The sequence below is a fragment of the Malassezia globosa genome (assembly GCF_000181695.2).
Source record: "Malassezia globosa CBS 7966 chromosome Unknown mgl_sf_2.1, whole genome shotgun sequence".
NCBI classification, from domain to species: Eukaryota; Fungi; Basidiomycota; class Malasseziomycetes; order Malasseziales; family Malasseziaceae; genus Malassezia; species Malassezia globosa.
In genome coordinates, this window is record NW_001849872.1 from 827086 (window position 1) to 848812 (window position 21727).

The 21727-nt window shown below is 53.5% G+C and overlaps 10 protein-coding genes across 10 annotated transcripts; 6 read left to right on the top strand and 4 right to left on the bottom strand.

The window, feature by feature from the left end:
• Positions 1–83: 83 nt before the first annotated feature.
• MGL_1211 (uncharacterized protein) lies at positions 84–398 on the top strand (the record flags this gene model as incomplete). Its single annotated transcript, XM_001731891.1, has 1 exon — positions 84–398. The coding sequence occupies one exon, from the start codon at positions 84–86 to the stop codon at positions 396–398; it is 315 nt and encodes a 104-aa protein (XP_001731943.1).
• A 690-nt stretch (positions 399–1088) lies between these two features.
• Positions 1089–2285, top strand: MGL_1212 (uncharacterized protein; the record flags this gene model as incomplete). Its single annotated transcript, XM_001731892.1, has 1 exon — positions 1089–2285. The coding sequence occupies one exon, from the start codon at positions 1089–1091 to the stop codon at positions 2283–2285; it is 1197 nt and encodes a 398-aa protein (XP_001731944.1).
• Positions 2286–2860: 575 nt separating this feature from the next.
• MGL_1213 (uncharacterized protein) lies at positions 2861–3310 on the top strand (the record flags this gene model as incomplete). Its single annotated transcript, XM_001731893.1, has 1 exon — positions 2861–3310. One exon carries the CDS (start codon positions 2861–2863, stop codon positions 3308–3310), a length of 450 nt encoding a protein of 149 aa, XP_001731945.1.
• A 299-nt stretch (positions 3311–3609) lies between these two features.
• MGL_1214 (uncharacterized protein) lies at positions 3610–5544 on the bottom strand (the record flags this gene model as incomplete). The annotated part of the gene is made up of 1 exon (XM_001731894.1): positions 3610–5544. The coding sequence occupies one exon, from the start codon at positions 5542–5544 to the stop codon at positions 3610–3612; it is 1935 nt and encodes a 644-aa protein (XP_001731946.1).
• A 492-nt stretch (positions 5545–6036) lies between these two features.
• On the top strand, positions 6037–7023 carry MGL_1215 (uncharacterized protein; the record flags this gene model as incomplete). The annotated part of the gene is made up of 2 exons (XM_001731895.1): positions 6037–6686; positions 6981–7023. The coding sequence occupies 2 exons, from the start codon at positions 6037–6039 to the stop codon at positions 7021–7023; spliced, it is 693 nt and encodes a 230-aa protein (XP_001731947.1).
• A 677-nt stretch (positions 7024–7700) lies between these two features.
• Positions 7701–9044, top strand: MGL_1216 (uncharacterized protein; the record flags this gene model as incomplete). The annotated part of the gene is made up of 1 exon (XM_001731896.1): positions 7701–9044. One exon carries the CDS (start codon positions 7701–7703, stop codon positions 9042–9044), a length of 1344 nt encoding a protein of 447 aa, XP_001731948.1.
• Positions 9045–9312: 268 nt separating this feature from the next.
• MGL_1217 (uncharacterized protein) lies at positions 9313–10272 on the bottom strand (the record flags this gene model as incomplete). The annotated part of the gene is made up of 1 exon (XM_001731897.1): positions 9313–10272. One exon carries the CDS (start codon positions 10270–10272, stop codon positions 9313–9315), a length of 960 nt encoding a protein of 319 aa, XP_001731949.1.
• Positions 10273–11628: 1356 nt separating this feature from the next.
• MGL_1218 (uncharacterized protein) lies at positions 11629–17112 on the bottom strand (the record flags this gene model as incomplete). Its single annotated transcript, XM_001731898.1, has 2 exons — positions 11629–15381; positions 15532–17112. 2 exons carry the CDS (start codon positions 17110–17112, stop codon positions 11629–11631), a joined length of 5334 nt encoding a protein of 1777 aa, XP_001731950.1.
• Positions 17113–17817: 705 nt separating this feature from the next.
• Positions 17818–19452, top strand: MGL_1219 (uncharacterized protein; the record flags this gene model as incomplete). Its single annotated transcript, XM_001731899.1, has 1 exon — positions 17818–19452. The coding sequence occupies one exon, from the start codon at positions 17818–17820 to the stop codon at positions 19450–19452; it is 1635 nt and encodes a 544-aa protein (XP_001731951.1).
• A 121-nt stretch (positions 19453–19573) lies between these two features.
• MGL_1220 (uncharacterized protein) lies at positions 19574–21183 on the bottom strand (the record flags this gene model as incomplete). Its single annotated transcript, XM_001731900.1, has 4 exons — positions 19574–19606; positions 19636–19954; positions 20011–20966; positions 21145–21183. 4 exons carry the CDS (start codon positions 21181–21183, stop codon positions 19574–19576), a joined length of 1347 nt encoding a protein of 448 aa, XP_001731952.1.
• Positions 21184–21727: the final 544 nt, after the last annotated feature.

The window sequence follows — 21727 nt, forward strand, 5'->3', positions numbered from 1 at the left end:
TATCGAACGCAATGGTGTGCGGCCATGCAGCAATGCGCAGCACATTAACGAGTGCGCTGGTCGTTCTCGTCCTTGCTTGCACCATGCTATTCAGATCAGCTGAAGCGGCTGCTTTATCAGCGCAGGTTCCGCGGCAAGGAAAAACTTGCTTTTACGCGTGGGTTGACCAAGCGCTCGAAAAGGTCGGCTTCTACTTTGCTGTGCAAGAAGGTGGCGACTTTGATACCGACTATGTTGTAATGTCACCCACAGACAAAATCATATTGCAAGGAGAGAAGTCATCACAGGAAGATTATGTCTTCACGGCAAACGAATTTGGCGAATACAGCTTCTGCTTCGAGAATGGCTCTAGCACAAAGGAAGAAAAACTCGTATGTATATTTCATTATTTTCCATGAATTCGGATACTAACAGCTACTTATGAAGATTGATTTCGATATCACCGTCGAATCTGAGCCTCGCCTTGAGCTGCCATTGGCCAAAGCAGCACTTCTCCGCGACCAATCTTCGCCTGTTGAGAAGTCTATGTCCAAGATCGACTCTGACTTGACGGCCATCGAACGCACTCTGCGTTATTTCCGTTTACGTGACAACCAAGGACACTCTCTCGTCCAGAAGACCCGGCACCGTATCACCCGCTATTCCTTCTTCCAGACCTTTGTGATCATTGCTATCTCTCTTGGACAAGTGTATATGGTTCGCTACTTTTTCGATAGAGGATCTCCTCTGTCCCGTTTCCGTGTTTAGTCCCTGTTGCTGTTTTCTGTGCAGCGTTCGACGTCCTACACTAGTTGACATCTTAACATGAAATGAAATTTCCTGCAGCAAGGCTTTCTAGGAATGTTTGGATGTCTCAATTTTCATGCTATATAGAATGTCTCGGAGACGTGTACTTTGATCCAGTCTCACACGCCTTTGTCGTTACTGTCGTATGAGCGCTCACGTACGTTCGTTCCTTTGCTCAACCACGCTCGCAGGCTCAGAAGCGTGGTATTTGGTTAGTCAGCACACATTTCATTCTGTCCCCAAATTCCAAATGGATGAGAACATCCAAAATCGTATCTTGTACAATCCAATCCAGGTCGAAGATGGTGCAAGAAGATGCACTAACGCCGCATAAGCGGTACGAGCTTATCACACGAGGCATCGAAGAGGTGATTGGCGGTGACTTGATTCAAAAAATTTTGGAGGAAAATGAGCGTCCTCTTAAGTGCTACTGGGGTACGGCTCCAACAGGTCGTCCGCACGTTGGGTACCTTGTTCCTCTAACAAAGCTTGCGGACTTTTTGCGCGCAGGAGTCCAGGTCAAAGTGCTGTTTGCTGATATCCATGCTTTTCTAGATAACATGAAAGCACCAATTGAACTCGTGAAGCATCGAGCTGAATACTACCGACAGATCCTTACGTGTGTGATGAAGTCTATTGGCGTTCCGACGGATCGTCTTACGTTCGTGCTAGGCTCTTCTTACCAACTTACTGAAAAGTACAACTTTGATGTGTACCGCTTGGCAGCTATGGTGACAGAGCATGATGCTAAGAAAGCCGGTGCTGAGGTCGTCAAGCAAGTAGCGAGCCCCCTGTTAAGTGGCCTCTTGTACCCGGGGCTCCAGGCACTTGACGAACAGTTCCTTGACGTTGATTTTCAGTTCGGTGGCTTAGATCAGCGCAAAATCTTCATGTTTGCCGAACAGTATTTGCCAAAACTTGGCTATATGAAGCGCGCGCATGTTATGAATGGTATGGTGCCTGGCATGAATGGCTCGAAAATGTCATCTTCCGATACCGACTCAAAGATCGATTTCCTCGACTCACCCAGTGAGGTGGCCAAGAAAATTAAGGCTGCCTACTGCATGGAAGGTGTCGTTGAGGAGAACGGTGTGCTGGCGTTTGTTGGTGCTGTGCTAATGCCGATTGCTCGTGTGCGCAATGAGATGATGCACAAACACACCCAATTGGATGGCCAGTCGCAATCCTTCATTCCTGAGGAAGCGCCTGAAGGGACTCTGTTCAGCATCATGCGTGCGGACAAATTCGGCGGTCCTCTGCACTATGCATCGTTTGACGATCTCGTCCGTGACTTTAAGGAAAAGAAATTGCACCCTGCTGACCTTAAACCAGCTGTGTCAAGCGCTTTGAACAAGCTTCTAGAACCTGTTCAGAAAATGCTTGCCAATGAGGAATTCAAGAAACTGAAAGCTTTGGCTTATCCTGAGGATGAACCCAAGGTCAAGAAAGTAAAAGAGAAAAAATGTGCGTGGAAAGAAGTTGACTCACACATACAGTGAATCCTATGATTGCTCCCTACTTTACGAAAGACGAGGGCGGCTCTGCTGAGACGCCCGAGGAGGCAGCTGCGAATGCCAAGGCTGCCGGCTTCGAGTATAAGCAACGCAAGGGCAAAAAGTCCAATGCGGCACCGAAGCAGGAAACACACGAATTGCAGGACGCGAAAAATAAAATGAATAGTGCTCCCTCAGAGGCGATGCAGAACCTGTCTATCCAGCCATAGGATTTTTGAATTATTACGTCCGTGCATACGACGTAGTGCGGCCTAATTTTCGAGACATACAGACCCCTTTCTCCTGTCAGCAGCAGGCGACATGCATGGCGTTCACGTGATCCACCTAATATGTCCGTCAGATGTGTATCGGCACATCGGCTTCAGCCGCTCGTGTGACACGTACGTCTGTGCTTTCGGAACAACACTTTCACTACTCCAGCCGCAAAGCGAGAATGCCAGCTACTGAAGGTGCGTTATCCCTACGAGACGACTTATGATGAAAGAAACTGCCAGCTTTCGCTTCCACCAGTATGTGTTATTATAAAGGGGGGAGAAGTGTGTCGTGCTTACGGTAGCACAATGATTCGTGTGAAGGATCCCAAAGCGTCTCTCGACTTTTACGAAAATGTACTTGGTATGGAGCTGATCGACAAATTGGTGGGATCAGACTTTACTTTGTACTTCCTGGCGTACCAGCACCAAAAGGTGTCTCCCTTGGGAAAGCGCGAGGCCGTGCTTGAGCTGACGCACAACCACGGCACCGAGAACGACCCGCACTTTGCCTACCACAATGGCAACGCAGAGCCTCGCGGTTTTGGGCATCTAGCCATCTCTGTCGACAATATCGAGGCTGCGTGTGAGCGTTTTGAGCGTCTCGGTGTCAAATGGCAGAAACGCTTGACAGGTATGTTACATATATTTTCGTTTGGGAGTACGGAAACTGACGAGCCAGACGGCAAGATGAAGACAATTGGTAGGTCGCATGGCATCTTTCCCATTACTCATACGTATCCCAGCCTTCATTCTTGACCCTGACAATTACTGGATTGAAATTGTTCCATCGAGCCTTGGTTTTTCGAACTAAATGCGACTCGAAATCTCAACACCCCATATAGCAAAAGTAGAAGCGGGGTATTCTAGTTTATTTGTTTCTGCAATTACACAAATCCCTAAACTCAATGTAAAAAAACCGTTACTAGAGGAGAAAAGACCTAAACCATAAGAATGTGCGAGATTCGTCGTAAGCTTGGAACACAAAAAAACCATATACACGTTCCCAACGCCCGTTTCGACCGCGGAAGAAAATACAGTAGTAATACAACCAAGGTTTAAAAAGGTTCAGGAGCATTAGACATTGTGATTGTATTGTTGGTTGTTGAGGACAGGAAAGCAGATGCCGTGAGATTGGGATTTGGGTTACCGTTCGGCCCTCGGCTACAATTAGCCCCTTGCTGATTTAATAAAGCTTGTGCAGCAGCAGCAGCTTGCACAATCTGCTCTCGAGACAATGTGTCTGTTGATACAGGTGGCCGGCCACTTACGCTATCAGCCTTGGCACTTGCACCACCTCCATTGGCATGAAGAAGCTGTAGTCCTAGTAGTCCGTGGGAGCCAGAATGCAAATAGTGGTACCGGAGGCCATTTAAATTCTTATAGCGTTTATCACAGTTGCCAACTTGACATACATACGCCTTTTCCGGCTGAACTGAGCTAATGCCACCATTTTTCGCAGAGGCCGGCACTGAATCTGGCTTACTTGTGGAAGATGACTCCGTCGAAGCAAGATCGAGTGTGGGAGAAAACATGCCCTGAGATGGTGTTGAGATGCCTGATACCATATTGGCATCTCTCGTCGGCTCCGTGCTCAAGCCTGGCGTAGAGGAGACAGTCGCCGGTGTCGATGAAGAGGAGATCGATGTCGATACAGAGCTGATTGCCGCATCCGGGCATGAGGGTGTCTGGGGTGAACCCCCTGAACTGAATGGATTTGCCGTAGCATTTGACGAAGGCGAAGACGTAGCGGTTCCCGGCGTTGAAGTTGAAGAGGATGACGGGACGTTTGAGCCAGTGACACTTTGATTTACGTTGCGTAGGTTTTGGTTACAATGACCATGCAAGCGGTGATACTTGAGCCCATTCATCTGTTTATACGCCTTATCACAACCTGGAGCTGGGCACTTGTACGGCCTGTGCTCTGTTGCAGCACCATTTTCCACGGACGAAAGTGGTGGTACTCCGACAGGCGTCGATGAGCCTGCATTTGTAGAAGTATTTGTCGCTGAGCTTGTGCTGAAACGCTCACGCTTCATCGGCCGTTGCAACGACGAGGCATTGGCGGATGGGAAGAACAAATTAGGAGGTGCACAAGAAGGTAATTGATCGTCCGTAGAGCCGCCTCGAATCGACAGGCTTGCAAACATGTTAGGTTGAGTGGATGAGCCAAAGAAGACTTCATTCTCTGAATCCATGGTTGGGGTGGCAGCACGTGAATTACCCGGACTTGAGAATGGTGAAGAATAAGCACTAGACATGCCAAGAGGATGGCGACCACCTGTCTCTAAAATGGTTCGGAACAATGGATTAGAAGTGGACCCACTCACTTGCTGTCCGTGTGAGCGCTTTTTTCCACGGTTTGGCGAGCACATGACTGCTGTGTCGAACGCGCTAGGGTATTCCAAGTTCTCGTTCGTAGTTGAGACCATGGGAGTACCGGTAGCAGGCGTTGAAAGCAGAGGCCGGGGATGGCCAGCCCGGATAGAATGATCATGGGTGCCATTGGCTGGTTTCATTCCAGTTAAAGAGGATGTGGAACTCTCTGATGGAGCTGTGTCTGAAGTCATACTAGTTGTCTCCATATCCTCGTCTGTCATCATGCTTTCCACATCATCGTCTTCAAAGCGTACGTGGCACTCTTCATAGTGCTGTAATAAATCATGAAGGTCGTCAAGCTCCTTCCCACAGCAGGTGAAATTGCGACAAAACGTGGACTCCAACCGGACGGACGACGGCGCGGCGACTGTGGCCTCTGAATCCGTTGACGAAGAAAAGCGCCCTATCGAATACTCGAGCATTTCCGCCACATCCTTGCCGAACGATACAGCCATGGCCTCTTTAAAACTGCTACTACCACTAAGGCCGGCACTCAATCCCAAATAACTGCTTGAGCTACTGGGACGAGCGATTGGCGTACCGTCACTCATCGCATTGCTCGAATTGTCACCAGCCCTAATAATAGGGATTGGACCCGGCGTTGCACTTGTCATGGACAATCAGCGCGAGAATTTGCACGAAATGGCCGAGAAAGGGGTGCGAGTTTGTGGCAAATTTCGTGGGGAGTTGGTTGTCTGTGCTTGAAAGCTCGGGATGGGATGTCTCAGTCCGCATATCAGCGTCATGAAACCCATGCTTGTCTAATTCCGTTGCTTCATCTGACTTTGTTTGAATGTGATTGGACCCTGCATCCACCATGCGAGTAGCGAAGTGCCAAAGTATTTCGGCCGATGAGTTGCTATGGCCCAATGGCATGTCTTGCGTCACTCTGGCACCAGACAAGGTACTTGGTTGGTCGTTCGCCTCATTTGGCACTCATTCGGGCACAGTGCAACAGGTGCGACGCGGTCAGCCACGCGTGGAGACCACGGCGGACAAGGTGACACGCGCGTGACGTTTTCACTTGTAGGGGGGACGAAGGTGTTGAAGTGGGAGAAGGAATAAGTGGCTTCTTGTTAGTCTGGAAGCAGTCTGAAACATGGTTCATGTCTTCGACGCCGTCTTATGAAGTCTATGCCCGATGGGAGAAAGTCCTGTGGCGGCGACAATCTTTTGACGATAACTATGTGGATGCATCATTTCTGGGACAGTTGAGAATAAATGCTACAGCCGCTTTTCCCACGAGTGTATCCCTCGTACTATCCTCACTTAGTATTGGCCAGCAAATGGCCTCCGTTTTTCTCTTTGTTGCCCTCTTCGTGCAGTTGCATATGGGTTGGCTCCATGCGGCTGAACTAGTGTGGACGAGTTTGGCTTGCTCTTTGCTATTAGCAGGTGCTGAGTCCACTGCGCGCAAATATAGTATTCGCTCAATTGTGCGTGGAGCCATGAGTCTGACAGTACTCGGATTTGCACTTCATGCGCTCTCTCCTGTCGTGAGAACCTTTAGTGAAGCAACGACCAACGACAGCGTGTGGGCGTGCGCGGCCGTTCTATTCGTGGGTCACCTTGCGTTCGCGAACTATTCGATGCGCCCAGACTCTGGTTCTCGACTGACGTCAACGATTAGCCTCAATATGGCGATGTGCGCAAGCGTGGTGCTGTCAAGTCGACTCATGTCGGATGTAGACGTGTTTGCTTTGTTGCTGGTCGCACTGCAACTTTTTGGGATTTTTCCGCTGCTTCGTGACCGCATGTACGTTTCCTACGGATCATTCGCAATGTCCGATGGTCGACGAATCCCGCGCATCGTAATACCGCTCACGGCTATGCTTGTATGCCTGAGCATTCTCATTATGTGGCCTCTAAGCCGCTTTGTCGCCACCATCATTGAGCCGGGAGCTTTTTTGTTTGTGTGCTTTCTGTGCCCCATGTGGATGCGTCGATCGCAGCGTTGGAAGACAGAGATACGCGGACCATGGGACGAAGCTGTGGTGACATAAGGGTCTATACTAAGCAGGTCTTAGCGTGCAATCCACTACCGGTGCAGGCGAGTGTTCGAAAGTGGGGCAAGGTGCTGTGTCAATTATTAAACTTCGACAGCCCCACCAATCCCCCCATGTCTGGCGCTGCTGCAGATGACACCTGGGAATTACATACATGGTTTATTTAGAACAAACTCCACAAAGTGAGAGTTGGGGGAGGGAGCAAATCGTGCCACTTTACCGCGTCCCACACATTCTAGGGATCTCTCTGCTATCCTTAGACGAGCTGCGCGAGTTCGCGAGCCAGGTGTCCTCGCTAGCACAGCAAGAACTAGGCGACCCTCGCTGTCACTAATTTTGATCCAATGACACCGCCATTGGGTGTCTTGGATCCTTCGAGCGAGTCCAGGTCGCACCGCACCCTTTCAGTTGATCATACGTCGATTGTGTCAAAGGGTACACAAGCCGAGGACAAATGGCTACGCATGGCATTGCCGTATGTACTGAAACGGGAAGGAAACAGCTACAACAACCGTGGGCATACCTCCAAAACAGGAGGAGGGAGTGCGTCAGCACGCAAAGAGACGCTGATCCTACGACGTGCGACTCGGTATCTTCACTTTCCTCTGTCCCTACCGACTGTAGAGTTTCCCAACCAGGGGTATGGCACGTTGTCTGAATTTTTTGTCAAGTGCCCTCCATGGACAATCGAACCACTCCGCTCCATCTATACCATTGTATTTATTGCCTTCATGCTCTTTTTCTACTTACCGTTCAAGGCATTGATGAATATTCCTCGTGCCAATCGTCCACGCCGGTCGTGGTCATGGACAAAAGCCATGCTCGTATCGATTACGAGGCGCTGTACCGTGTATATTTGCAAGACGCATATATTGTTGGCTGGCTCGCCATCTGAGAAAGAGCCTGTGTGCCGTAAGAGTAAATTCGTCTGGATTGATCCAGCGGATCTGCTCGAGCCCGCAACACCAGAGACAGCTGGTGATATACGTGGTGAACTCAAACGTGCGATGCAGCTGCAAAGCATCAAGCCCGCGCGTATATCTGGCTTCTTTGTGGCTGCGACGGGGGCTCCTATTCCAACTGATGAAAGAGCGTGTGAAGATGAGCGACTCATTGTCCACTTGCACGGCGGCGCATACTGGATGGGCACTGCGAATGAATCGAGTGTAGGTGCTGTGTGCTGCCGCGACCTATTAGGCCGCATGCGAAACTCTGACGATGTTCCTCGTCGAGCCTTTCTTGTTGAATATCGTCTGGCACGTCACACTAATTATCGTCATGGGAGCTATCCAGCAGCTCTGCTCGATTCCTTTCTTGCATACCTGTACGTTGTCCGGACATGTGGATTCAAGCCGGAAAATATCATCTTGTCAGGTGACAGCTCGGGCGGAAATTTAGCTCTTGCTCTGTGCCGATACCTTCGAGACGAAGGCATCGAATCTGTGCCAGGCTCGCTCATACTCTTGTCACCTTGGTGCGACATATCTCGCTCTCACAGTGGGCCCCTTCCAGCACCGAATCCATTTTCGACGACGGTCCTGAATGGGCATAGTGACATCATCACGCCTTCCTTGCTGTACCGAAATTCAGCCGTGTGTGCTCTGCTCGGTTGCATGCCAGCAAGTGAGGCGTATACCAACCCGTACATTTCGCCTGTGTCTCTTCAACTTGATCCCCAAGCTGATGTGCGTCCGCCGCACTGGGGATTCGCGGGTTTTCCCAAGCATGTATTCATCAATACAGGGAATGCGGAGCTAAATTATGAGCAGCACATTACTCTGGCACACCGCATGGCGGAAGGGACGCTAGCTGGTGTACCCAAGTACTCTGGCGACTGTGCATATTCTGCTGACGAGGCACACATGTGGGCTTGGCGAGAGCAATTCCCGCGCACGGAGAAATGGGTCTCTGAGCATGACTCGGCTATGAATGACCCACCGCCTCACGTGGAGCCGTTTGAAGAGCGCTACGTGGTGCTTGACGAGGTTCGTGATGGCGTCCACGTTTACCCTATGTTTACGTGGTTTGAGCCTGAGCGCAGTCAAACACTTGATCGAATTGCCGCATGGATTGAACGTGAGCCTGAACTGCGGATTTTGTCGCCGTAAATCTAGTTGTCAAGTAGCAGATGCCAGAAAATACCATGTGATGCACTTTATACGGTATCTGCCGAAGGAAGTGTTTTCGAAGACAGATCGAGGCATCGACTCAACTGGACGGGGGGGGGGTGGTTGGGCGACAGGCAATGAGAATGATAAAAGTAGTAGGTACACACTTTATCTGAGACAACCGTTCGAACCCGACGTGCTGAGAACGCTCTTGCTGGAGCGACGAGATCTTGACATCATTCATATATGCATTTGTGCTGGTTTCCATCTATGTACTTGACTTGGAAAGAGTATGTACACCGTGGCTTGGCTGATTGCGCAGGCGACGACGAAGATAAAAGAGTTGATACGCTCGCGCCTCTAGCACTTGCGCTATTGATGCCCGCGTCACCTTATCATCGTCGTAGCGGTACCATGCGTCGCGCCATTTTGAAAAGTTTGTATAATGACCAGAAGTCAGCGTGCTTTGGTGCACAACGACAGTAAAAAGGTCGTAAGCATACGCAAAAGGATCCATAGATTCATCGGTCTCTTGGGCTCCTGTGCAGCATTCACGCACATCCAGCACAAGAGGAAAGTGCACGCGTGCGTCGACTTTAGATGTGCCGATGCCATGCTCATAACGTTTTAGTTGGATACACAAAACCGGTGGCAGCTGATACAAATGCAGCTGTTTTGTCGCTTTCGAACTTTGAAGACAATGGCTGCAGCGATACGACGCCTCAGGCAGTTGCTCCTTCGCACAGTAGCGCAGTAAACTCGCATACAAGCTTTGAGCGCTAGTCTCTGCGACTGGGGTGCCTTTTTCGCGCTTCTTCGAATCGGCGGCCACAGTGCGCTTTTTCTTCGAGTCATCTGGCTCATTTGTCTCCATCGGGTATACCTGAAGACTCAAATCGAGAAACGGTTCTCGCGTATGTGTAGACTTGCTGCAAGCCAGGCACGTCACACTGCTCTGCAGGCGCCCACAAAACGTGCGATGAATGACACAGGGACATTGTGCTACATGGTCCACGGCTCGGTTCGGCACACGTGCACCACTGGGCTGCTCGGCATGTTCGTGCAGATGCTCGAGCATGTGCTCGCCTTCCCAGGGGCAAGCCGGCAGCTTTTTCCGTTCAAGCGCGTGTGCTGTGAGTGAATTATGGATCCCATTGAGCGCACTGATGAACATTTCATGTGCATCATGTTGTCCAGACTGAGAGAGTTCTGCGGAAGAGGAATCCATCCATATTGCATACAAGAAGGATGTCGGGCCATAGGGACCCTGTGCATCGGAAGAGCCATAAAACTGAATTGTCAGCGGGTGCGAGTTCGCCAACACACCTCTTTGAATAATTTGTCCATTTCACATGCGAGACAGTCACGACCGGCGGCACAGAGAGCTGCATTGTGTCTGTCACTCAAAAAGTGGTTGCGCAAGAGTGGATTGTGCAGAAATGACTGGAGAATGACATTCAAAAAACAGGTGGCACCCATATTCCGCAGTCCTCGCGGCATGGGGCAAATACTTGTTGATGGCGGCTCTGCTGACGACGAGGACGGATGGTTCATTATCATGAGCGCATCCAGCGCATGCTCCCTGGCACTCGGCACATGCGCACGGTGTGTCTCGCGTTGAAGCACATGATCAAAACGTGCATCGTACACGATGTCGTCGCACGCGGAGCAAAAGAAGGTACCATGCACAATGTCACATGCTGCGACGTGTAAGTGAGATAGCGACGTACCATACGGGTGTGCCTCTTCTGCCAGATGCAGTCCGATGTGGGAAGTTCCTTCTTCTGCACCATCAGAAGCACCTGAAGAGCCTTGAGTCACTGGTAACTGTGCATCTCGCACTGGATCTTTGAACAGGCATCCGGCATAGCCACATGTCATGCATAGGAACGGCCGTCGTAACTCCATGCCGCACGCGGCGCACGTTGGGTATTCCAGCTGTGGTGTGAGCTGTAAAGTGCCAAACCATGTGTTCGAATAGCTTTTCGTACCTTGCGGCGCTTGTCGCTGGACGCGGGCTCTTCGTCCGTTCCATCCCGCGGACGAATCTTGCCGTCAAGCAGTTTCTGTCCATAACGCAGACCGGCCGTGTACCTACGAATCAAATTCGCAAGGCTCTGAGAATCTTCCAAGCGCAGATGTTCGCAGCCAGCATGCTGTTTGCCTCGGTCCAGAATATGCGATGGCACACCGACTACTTCATCCTCGTTTGCCATCATAGGCAGGCGGACGTAGAGGTCCAAAGTGTCGTTGACACACGGTCAGTGCTCGCTTCCTCCACTTTTCGTTCCTCTGGCAAGGTACCAAGAAGAAACATCTCCACCCGTCGTCCGTGTGATCCTTGAAGGACGCAAGCTCATATGGGCCTCCACCCACATGAAGCTGGGCCTACAAGATTGGTCTTTGGGATGGAGCCATGTGAAGCCATAGCAGATGTACATGGCGTGTTTACACAAAAGGCTAAGAATTCTGTCTGCATGAGCTGACGAAGCACAATTCACGAATGGCTCTCCCCCGCCCCAACCCCGCTGCCTGCGGTAGGCGAGAATGAAAGTGAAGAGATCTCGTCTACGCCGTCGTAGTTTTACTGTCGATGAAGCTGCAAGAGCGAGTGCAGCGCCCAGGGACGCGGCTTCCAGGTCCACGGGTGCATGTTACATATGCGTAGAGAGCGGAAGAGGCGGTGCACGTGATGTTCTGGTGCACCACAACACGCCAGGAGAAGGACGCACTGCAATGCATGATCGTCCAAGTCTGCTTCGTGATGACGGTCTGATGCCATCCAGAGAATAATCGTGTCCAGCACACCAATGCAAGCGAATGCATTTCTGCGCACACGCGAAGATGCATGCAGCACAGCATACTCGAGCAGGACCAACACGAGGGCTAGCGCAGGCTGAACGCATGCACGTGACATGCCATGCAGCGATCTAGCTGTGTCAGACGCGCCGTGTTGTGTGAGGGCGCGCGTCGCTGGGATGAGCACGGACGTAACCAGAGCGCCGTCCATCTGCCTGTCGATAAGCTCAAGACGTGCAAGCACATCCTTGTGTGCAAGAGTGGGCGGAGCACACAGGCGCCAGAGCCACGTGAGCCAGAACGATGCTCGGTCGCTTGCGGGTTCGTTGCCACCATGCTCACTAGAGATACGAAGCGTGATCCACGCTAGCAGCCCGCGACGGGTCATGAGTTCATGGGCCACGTGTGGGATAGAAGCGGAAGCAAGCATGATCTCTTCCATTTGCGACGCGAGACGCTGGTCCGTGTTGGCGTCTGCATGCCCACCGCTAGTGCGGTCCGCCATAGCTGCATACAGACTAAGCATCAAGTCCCAAATGCGGCGGCGTTTGAACACCTTCCACTCCACCTTTGCACGGGCTACGCCTTGTGGGTGAGATGTCGCCGCGACGTGTGCATGCGCATGGAGTGCGTCGCCCAGGAAGCGAAGAATCCACGCCCGCTCTGTGCGCCACTCGTCGGACGTGGAGTGTAGCAGGTTGTACAGCAGCGGCACATCTTGCGTGTCAAGGCGCGGACGCTGCAGAAGAAAGCGGAACATCTCTGGGAAAAGCAGATGATACGGCATGGCGATCGCACGCAGGGCATGTGCTGCAAACAGGGTGGTGATGGATGGAAGCCAAGGCACCTGCTCGTATGTACCATGGACAGACGTTGGTGGTGGCGGGGGAAGGGTATCGCGAATCCGCTCAAGCGCAAGCAGAACGAGCTCTTTTTCTCGGAATGTTGTTGGTTGCAGTGCCGCATACATCTTACCGAGCACCTTTGTCGCATATAGACGCAATGACGCTCGATGCGACGAGAGGCAACATGCCACGACGCCCACAGCGCCGGTGCGCAGGATTGCAAGCCATTCGAGACCCGTCAGATGCACATGACCCATGGGCTCTTGCTGCTCGCGCTCGAGCATTGCACCTCCCACAAGATTCAGCACAAGCCATGGGTCATACGCAGCGCATGCTTCTCGAGAGGGATGTGCGACTTGGTCAGGCGTGCGCGGCATGTGCACACACGAGGCATGCGTGCCAGCGGGATGCAAGGAGAGCAGTGCTGTGAGGATCGTGTCCTTTTGCAGGGTGCTCGGCACGATGCTCATGTCGGTTGTCCATGCAGCCCACACATCGCCGAGGGGGCGTCGTGCATGACGCTCAAGCAATGCAAACAAAGCAGTATCACATGGGTGCAGCGTTCCGGTATACAAGTACAGTAGGCGTGCCAGTGTGGTTGGCTGCGACAGAGCATCGTGTGCGCACCTGGCCAGGCGGACGACTAGAGCCACCATGGGTCGTCGCAATGGCTCGTCCGCGCCTCGACGCGCCACTTCAAGCATATCTGTGTGGGACAAGAGCGTGTGCAGCAGTCTTTCAGCGACGGCATTCTTGAGCGTGTATGTATGTGTAATTGCCAGCGCAAGACGGATGGCGTCACGGTCCTTACAACGGTGCTGCACGGTCGCGGCCAAAAACGGTTCAGCTACTGAGGCATACACCTGACCAAGTGTCTGCACAACAGGGGCAAGTGCGCGCGTCCAAGCCATGGTCGTCGGCGTGTCATGAACATCTTCGGCGTAGCGCCGGGTAAGGAAGCGCAAGCCGCGATCAAGCAGCGTCGACTGCATGCGCGCTGAGCCGCATTCCCACACGAACCAGGTCATGTGTGGTGCGCACATGCTTATTGAGATAGGGATCTCTTGCATCGCTGCGCATACAGCGTCCTCGATCCAAGTACGCGAGACGGAGTTGTCTTGGGCCGCAGGCGCTGAGCAAGTCTTGTACACGAAGGATAGGATCGCACAAGCGAGAGGATCATCCAGGCACGATGGGACAAGCTCTGGCAGCAGCGCGGCCAGGTTCGCCACGGGAGCAAGTGGGGCAGGTGAGGCGTGTCTTAGTTCTAAAGATGCCAGTCTAGCAAATGGACCACTTGGCAATGCAGCGCTATGCAACACTGCGTCGGGTATCAGGTACAGGGCTCGAGCCAGAGTTGCATCGCGCATACCATCGAGACGAGCAAGGGGCATCTGTGGCGCGTGTGCTCTTGCATGGGCCAAGGCCGCAGACGAGCCACGCGTCTGTGGCCAGAACGGATCGAGCCCCGGCGGCAATGTTGCTTGTAGAATAGCATCGAACACGTCGGCAGCCGCCTCGGAAGTGGGAGCACGCTGGAAAAGGGTATGCATTTGGGTGTGCAAGCCAAAGAGTGCATCGCGATCAGCTTGGACGTGCCGCACAAGCACAGCTAGCGTACGTAGCTGCGCTTCGTCTGCTTGATGCATTGCTGGCCACACATGCACGAGCTGCGCCAAATGCTCACTAGAGGCCCATGGCGCCAGTTTCGTCATGCATGCGAGCCATGTCGGGTGTGTGGGACACTGGGACAGACGATCGACGATGGTATCGAAGATCAGTGCGAAGCAAGCGCGATACGCAGCTGGGTCGAATGCAGGAAGATTCACTGCACTGGACGTGCTGGACACCGTCGTCGAAGTCGATTCGTCACAGGCCAACGTACTCTTTGTCTCGTCTCGCGCACCACTCCCCACGCTTGCACATTCTACGGCGAACGACACAAGACGTGCGAGAAACAGCTCGGCATCGGCCACATGGTCACTGTCCCCGGCATACAGCCAAGTCTTGGTGGTTGGGTGCTGCCAGAGGCACTGCTGCAGGGCCCTGGCTGACATGTGGTGCTGAGATGCCCAAGTGTCTAGAGCATCAAATGTCTGGGCGATCAAGGGCAGACAAGCAAGCACACCTGCACTGGCGTCAGGGTGCAGACGCTGCAGCCACACATGCAACATGAAGGGCGCATCGTCGTGGCTGAGGGTCGCGATCACTTCAGCATACGTGTCTGGTCGACTAGCAAGAATCGGATCTTGGATGGACACGGACTCGGGAACACTTGGGACTGAACAGGCCGCCTTCATCAACATGCACATGTCCGACGCGTGCGTTGGTGCTACTTCTGCGAGCTTGAGCGACAGAGCACGCAGTGGCGTGGCTGCACAGCCATACCGCAGGAGTGCGATGCACAGACGTGTCATGTATGCTGTGATTCGCGCAGCCTGTGGTTCGTCCCACATGTCCTTCTGCAGGCGGATGCATGCCTGCTCCCAAAGAGTAGCCAGCAATGGGCTGACTATGGTGGGGCTGCCCGTGGCACCGTCACCGTCTTCCAAGGCCCATTCACGCACACGCTCAGCGTACCGGTATGGCGTCTTGCTGCACCGCCCGAGACACTCGTCCCAGAAGGCAAGCACTTCCGCATGAACTGGGCCGGCGTCGTCGGTGGGTAGAAGAGCTTGGAGCCATGCATCTAGCTATAAGGATCATGAGAAAACACCGCTGTTTCTCCGAGCCAGTGCCGCAAAAGCACAGCACATTCGCTCTGCAGACCTCGCATCGCGGGCGACGTGTGATGCGTCTCTTCTCCTGTTTGGGTATATGCGACAAGCACAAAGTGCACGAACGAGTGGCTTTGGTGACCTGGCCAGGGGTGTCGGTACACGAGCCATGATATCGAGCCCGGCGGATGCACTGCTCCGAAGCATGCGCAGCACATGTGCCTGACACACGCGGTCCCAATGGAGTGCTGGCGATGACGATGCTGGCGCAGTGTCCAGCAAAAACGCCTGCGTCAGCAACTGTGCTGCGTCCCAGTGCGTGTCAAAGGCAGCACTGGGCACGGCTTCCAGGTACAGCGCGAGCACACGCAGTGCGGCTTCCCGCCGCATAGCTTGTGCGCTTAGCAAGAGCGGCGTCACAGCCTCGATGTCTGGCAGCCGCGTGCGCCAGGCCCATTCGAGTGCGTGCAGGGATTGTGTCCACACGCCGTGGCCTTGCTGCTCGTCGGCATCGTGGGCTTTGCGCTGTGCAATGCGCCGGAACGCACATGCGCGCTCCAACACACACGCATACAGCGTGCATGCATAGTACTGGACAAGTGCACTCGTATGGGAGAGAGCCTTGGTCAAGGCACGACAGACAGGCTCTGGCGCGGTGTTTTGGAGAATCGCAAAGTGTGGTGGAGGCGTTGATCGATCCGGCAGCGGTACAGGAAGCTGCAGCACACGACCGACAAAGGCGATGCTCATGAAGCATTGAGCTTGGTCCGCGCGCACATCGATGCTGGTTTTCGATAAGAACGGGCCGACGAGCTCCGGACACGCACCACAGATCCGGAGCGCGAGCTCTTGCTGCCGCAGATCATTGACGGCATCCAGCTTCCGCAAAAGGGCGAGGTTGATTTTGTTGTGCAGCACAGCGCCATCGCCATCACGTCCGTACCAGCCATGGTCCGCATAGCACACGCCAAAGCCAGGCTGCGTTGCTATGCGCAAGAAGAAGTGGTGGACGAGATCAGCGACCGTGGTGCTTGATGCACGGCCGTCCACAAGCTCTGCTTCGCGTGTGTACAGGCTTATGAGCGCTGCGCATGTGTGGTCGCCCAGGAACTTGGCTTTGACGCCTTGGGGCACATGCACATCTTTGCACACTTCCTCGTACAGAACAAGAAGCACGTACCGCACAATGCCTGCTGGATCACGCACGAGACCACGAAAGATGCCCTGCCATACGTCACTTGTGCTTGCCAGGTCGAGGACCGCCAGTTTGAGCGATCCGTGAAACGACTGCGTGAGCATCGCAAGGAGACATGCCATGTACTGCGTTCGTATGTCCATGTCATAGATAGACACCTCTAGGCCACTCCGCGCGGCACTCGTTCGTCGTCGCATCGATGCTAATTTCGCATGCAGCTCGCTGCTCCAGTGGATTCGCTCCCACACACCTGCGGCAAACTTGCCGCGCGCATACATGGTCATGGCCGTGAGTAGACGCAGTGCCAACAAGACACACACCGCGTCCTGAGAAGCTGCGCGATCACGTCGCATGTTTTGCGCACGCATCACACTGGCATCGAGTCTCGACATCCACGCGGCAGCAGGGTCTAGCAGTCGAGCGATGATCGCATCCCCATGCACATGATTCGGCTGATGCACAGAAAGCAGGCACAGAAGCTGCGCCAAATCCTGGTATACAAGAATCCGCATCGCATGAAGATCGCGTGATTCGGCGAGTGTCCATGCATCGAAGATGCACGGCACTGCTTCGCTCACACACAGCTCGACCGCCCACCGAAGGCGCTCGTCTGCCGCTGGAAGAACCACATCGCCATACTCACCGAGCTCTGTGGCGTGTACGCGTGTGTGCGTACGGATATCGCCCAGTGCACGTGCTACCACATCGGCACTGGAGCTAGCGAGCGCTTCACGCAGCTCGCTCGCCGGCGGGCGCGTCATCTGGCCAAACAGTTCGTTGCACGCGCACTAGGAACACGAGTATTTCCAACAAGCAAGCAAAATTGTTCGTGCTTGGCAACGCTCGCTACGGCAATCCTGCTGTGGCTCTGTTCGTTGTCGTTGTGATCGTTGTTGTCTCTCTTCTCGACTCAAGATGGAGGTCGAGCCACACGCGCCGACAACATCGATCCAACAACGTCTGTGTCACGAGAAAAAAAATGGACTTGGCCCTCCAAGGCCAAATATGACTAAGCGTGGACAGACGCCCTTCCGCCCTTCGTCTTATACCTGCTTGACTGGCTTCTCCTTCCTTTGGCGTCGCTTTCTAACGCTTCCACGCACACCCTCCACACCTGGCGATTTGTCTGTGTGCAGTGCGTGGATGCTTACTTGCTTGCTTGCCTACTTGGCCTTGGTGTACAAAGAGCCATCGACCCACACGGCTTGTAGCTGTCGATGTCGGCGCGCCCTGATCGACACACTCAGCGCTACGACCGGCAGTTACGCTTGTGGAACAAGTCTGGGCAAACAGCCCTAGAGAGCGCACATGTGCTTCTGGTCGGTGCCTCGGCGCTGTCGTCGCAGATCCTCAAAAATCTTGTGCTCCCTGGTCTGGGCACCTTCACCATTTGCGACGATGCACGTGTTTCGCAGTCCGACGTCGCATCCAACTTTTTCCTCTCGCAGGAGAGCGTAGGCCAATTCTATGCCAATGAACTCGCTCATTTCGTAAGCGAGCTGAATCCTGCCACGACGGCTCATGCATGCACCAAGTCGCCTTCTTGGCTCCCGGGTCAGGAGCCAGCTTTTTTTACTGCCTTCTCACTCATTGTATGCGTGCGACAGCCGCGCAACATGGCGGACTCCATCGCTGATCTCGTATGGCAGCATGCGCCGTCGGTCCCTGTCATGTGCGTAGAGTCGTCCGGTTTCCAGGGCTACGTGTGTATTTCGCTCGGCGAGCTGGGCATCATCGAAACACATCCCGAATCGCTCGTGGATTTGCGGCTTACACGTCCTTTTCCTGCCTTGACACAGTTTGCTCGTGACCACCAGGTCGATCCGTCCGACTCACTAGCGGTAAGTCACATTCCGTATGTGGTACTTCTACTTCGCGCACTGGATGCTTGGAAAGCGTCGCATGATGGCGCTTTTCCCGCTATCTCGGAAAAAAAGGCTTTTGCTCACGCGCTGGCATCGCAACGGCCCTCTATCGGTGACTCTGAAAATTTCGACGAGGCTGTGGCCGCATTACCTCTGCACGTGTGGCGCCCACTGCAATCCCCTGCTGTACCCGCGCATGTGACAGCGCTCCTTGATGACTCGCAGTGCCGAAAGGTGTCCACAGGCACATCATCGCCGTTCTGGCTTCTTGTGGCTGCTCTGCGTGCTTTTGTACAAGGACAGGGTGTCTTGCCGCTATCAGGCTCCATGCCTGACATGAAAGCCACATCCATCGACTACGTCGCTCTGCGGCATGTTTATATGACTCAGGCATCCGCTGACCTGGCCCTCTTCCGACGACTTTTAGCTGATGTGCTCGACAAGGCAGGCATATCTCTTGAAGCCGCCGGGCTCGATGACGAAACCATCAAGACATTCGTAAAGCATGCTCCATACCTGCATCTCGTTCGTGGTCGTCGTCTTCGGCTCCAGCGCGTTGAGCCTAATGTCGGTGCCTTGTCAGCAGCTTTGGCGGACCCTGTGAATCCAGTGACAGCGCAATTCTACCTCGCTTTCATGGCGGCTCATACCTTCTTCGAGCATGCGAATCGGTTCCCCGGCCAACCGCCTGTCGACAGCTCGGCAGGCTATGACTGGATCGACGACATTGACAAGCTCTACGAGTATGCCAGAGCATACGCCAAAGACATATGCCTCGACCTACTCCAGCAAGACCAAGACCGCTTATACGATGCTTGCTATGAAGTAACACGTGGCGCCTATTCTGATACGCCATCGACAGCCGCCTTTCTTGGCGGCTTGGCTGCTCAGGAGGCCATCAAGGTCATGACTGTACAGTATCTGCCTCTTGACAATACATGCGTGTACGATGGCATTGTCCAAGCCGTAAATAGTTTTCGACTCTAACTCTCACGGAGTCGGTGAGGATGGCGTCGTCGACGAATCACCCTCACCAGCCACTCCCGATTCACCGGGTTCCTCGGTCCCCTGCGTTTGCATATAGACATCCCCAACCATTCCCAGAGCATCAGCACGTAGGCGCTGTGTCTGTTTCGTGATACTGGAGTCGTACAACACCCGATCACTCACTTCCCGGATCACGCTCTCCACTTCAAGTTTGGCACTCTTGAATAGAGCGCGAAGTCCCTTTTCAGCCGCCTGATCTTCTAACTGCTTTTTCCGTTCCTCCGTTATGCCCTCGTCCTCTGCCTTTTGCAGCTCATCAAACACGCTCTTGAGCTCTAGGGCCGCCCGGAACGTCGACACCGTCTCTCGCACGGTGTGGAACGAGCTCGATGCTGCATGAAAAATGCCGCCCAAACTGCCCAGCATGCCACTTGAAGCCAGGTAGTGCCGCGACTTGGAACTGTACACGAAGCCCACTGTATGTAAAAGCTCAACACCAAAACTGAACCCTGTTAGTCTCGCTCGATATCTCCGTCCGTTCTCTTGCGCAATACATACTTTTCTTGCTTGAGTTCCTCGGCCTCCAGCCGAATGATTTGCTGGAATCCATTGCGCACTTCCTCCAACAGGACTGGGTTGTCTGCCGTCTTCACACTCTCCACGTATACGCTCAGCTTGTGCGCGAGTTTCTCGGCTAATGCCGTGACGCGCTTCTCACGCCGCTCTTCCTTCACCTTCTCGATCCGCTCCTCTTCTGCTTTTTTCGCCGCGGCCTGCTCAGGGGAGAGTTTTTCTTTGTCCTTGCCTTCCACATCCTCGCCTTGCGCACCTGCCGCGAGCTCGTCCGAGTCTCTTTGCAGTGCCTCTTTCATGTCACGGCCAATACTAATCGTGCCAATAATATCATGAAATCGCTCGCCTCCAAACAGACCACCAAACACTTCTTCTGGATCCACAACACCATCTTCACTCACTAGACCGGGCGTCGATGGCCCAAACTCGTTGTACTTGTGCCGCAATTCCGCGTCTGACAACACATGATATGCTGCCGCAAGAGTCTTGAATTTCTCTTCGCCCTCCGGATCATCTGGATTCTTGTCTGGATGCAGCTTGATCGCTAATTTTCGGTATGCTTTCTTGATCTGGTCGCTCGTCGCATTCGCCGGCACGCCCAAGACGTCATAGAACGTCATATCTAGTGGATTCTCATCTGTGCCAATACGCCGCTTAGCCGAGCTCGAGACCTTTCCACCAGTGTGAATCTGTGCCCGCACCTCTCGAAGCATCTTTGATGCGCCTGGCGGATCAAAGTTTCGGTTGCATGCTACACACGTCACTGAAAATGTCGTCACGGTCGAAGGCAATGCACCTACAGCTTCCGTGGTGGGTGGCTGGTATTCAATAGCTACTCGGCAGTCAACATAGGGGCACGTCGCAGATAAATATCGCTCTTTTCGTCGCGACGGAACAACAAGCTTCGTTGCATCGCCTGATGGCATGACCGCCACACGACACTGAGTGAGTGTGTGTCAGATCGAGCCGACTGCTGCATCTGTAGCAGATCCTTCTTGCACCGTTCCACGCAGCAGCGCGTGGAGGCTTAGCCTGCGCTGCCCACGAGCCTGTCTCTTGGCTTTGTTGTTCCTCTCCAGCCAGTCAGCAGCAAGCACCTCGAACCAGTCTGAGACTTACTTCCCCACATCGTGGAGTGCTCAGAGTGCAAACGTTCATGTGTGTGCGCGTATAGTCTAAGCTAAGCAATTCTAGTTCTAGTTCGCTTGCGCCTTGCGCTCCACAGCAGCGACGTATCATGAATCAGTTCCTTGAGCGGTTCCAAGGCAACATTGTACGTACCAGCTCACCCACTGACGCGTCACAGGACTATTTTGGTCAGGCTCTTGCTGAGCGCTTGCATCATCGTATCTTAATTGCGGCAGCTGTACGTGTGCCCTTTGCATGCCATTGCTCACAAATACTTACGTGCAGGTCGTAGGCTTCATTGTCGGTTATCTTCGGCAAGATCTTTTTATGACCATGCAAGTCTTTGCTGCTGGCTGTATTCTGAGCGTATTGGTACGTCTCATATGCCTGTAGGCGGACTGACTCTGTGTCTAGTTGTGCATCCCGCCCTGGCCGATCTACAATCGCCATTTTGTCAAATGGGCATCTCCGCCAGCGTCTGATCATAGTACCTCTTCATAGATATTCATGGTTCTTGTGCTGCGTACCTTTGTCAGGCTAGCCCGACTTTCATCATTGTGTGATGTCCGGTACC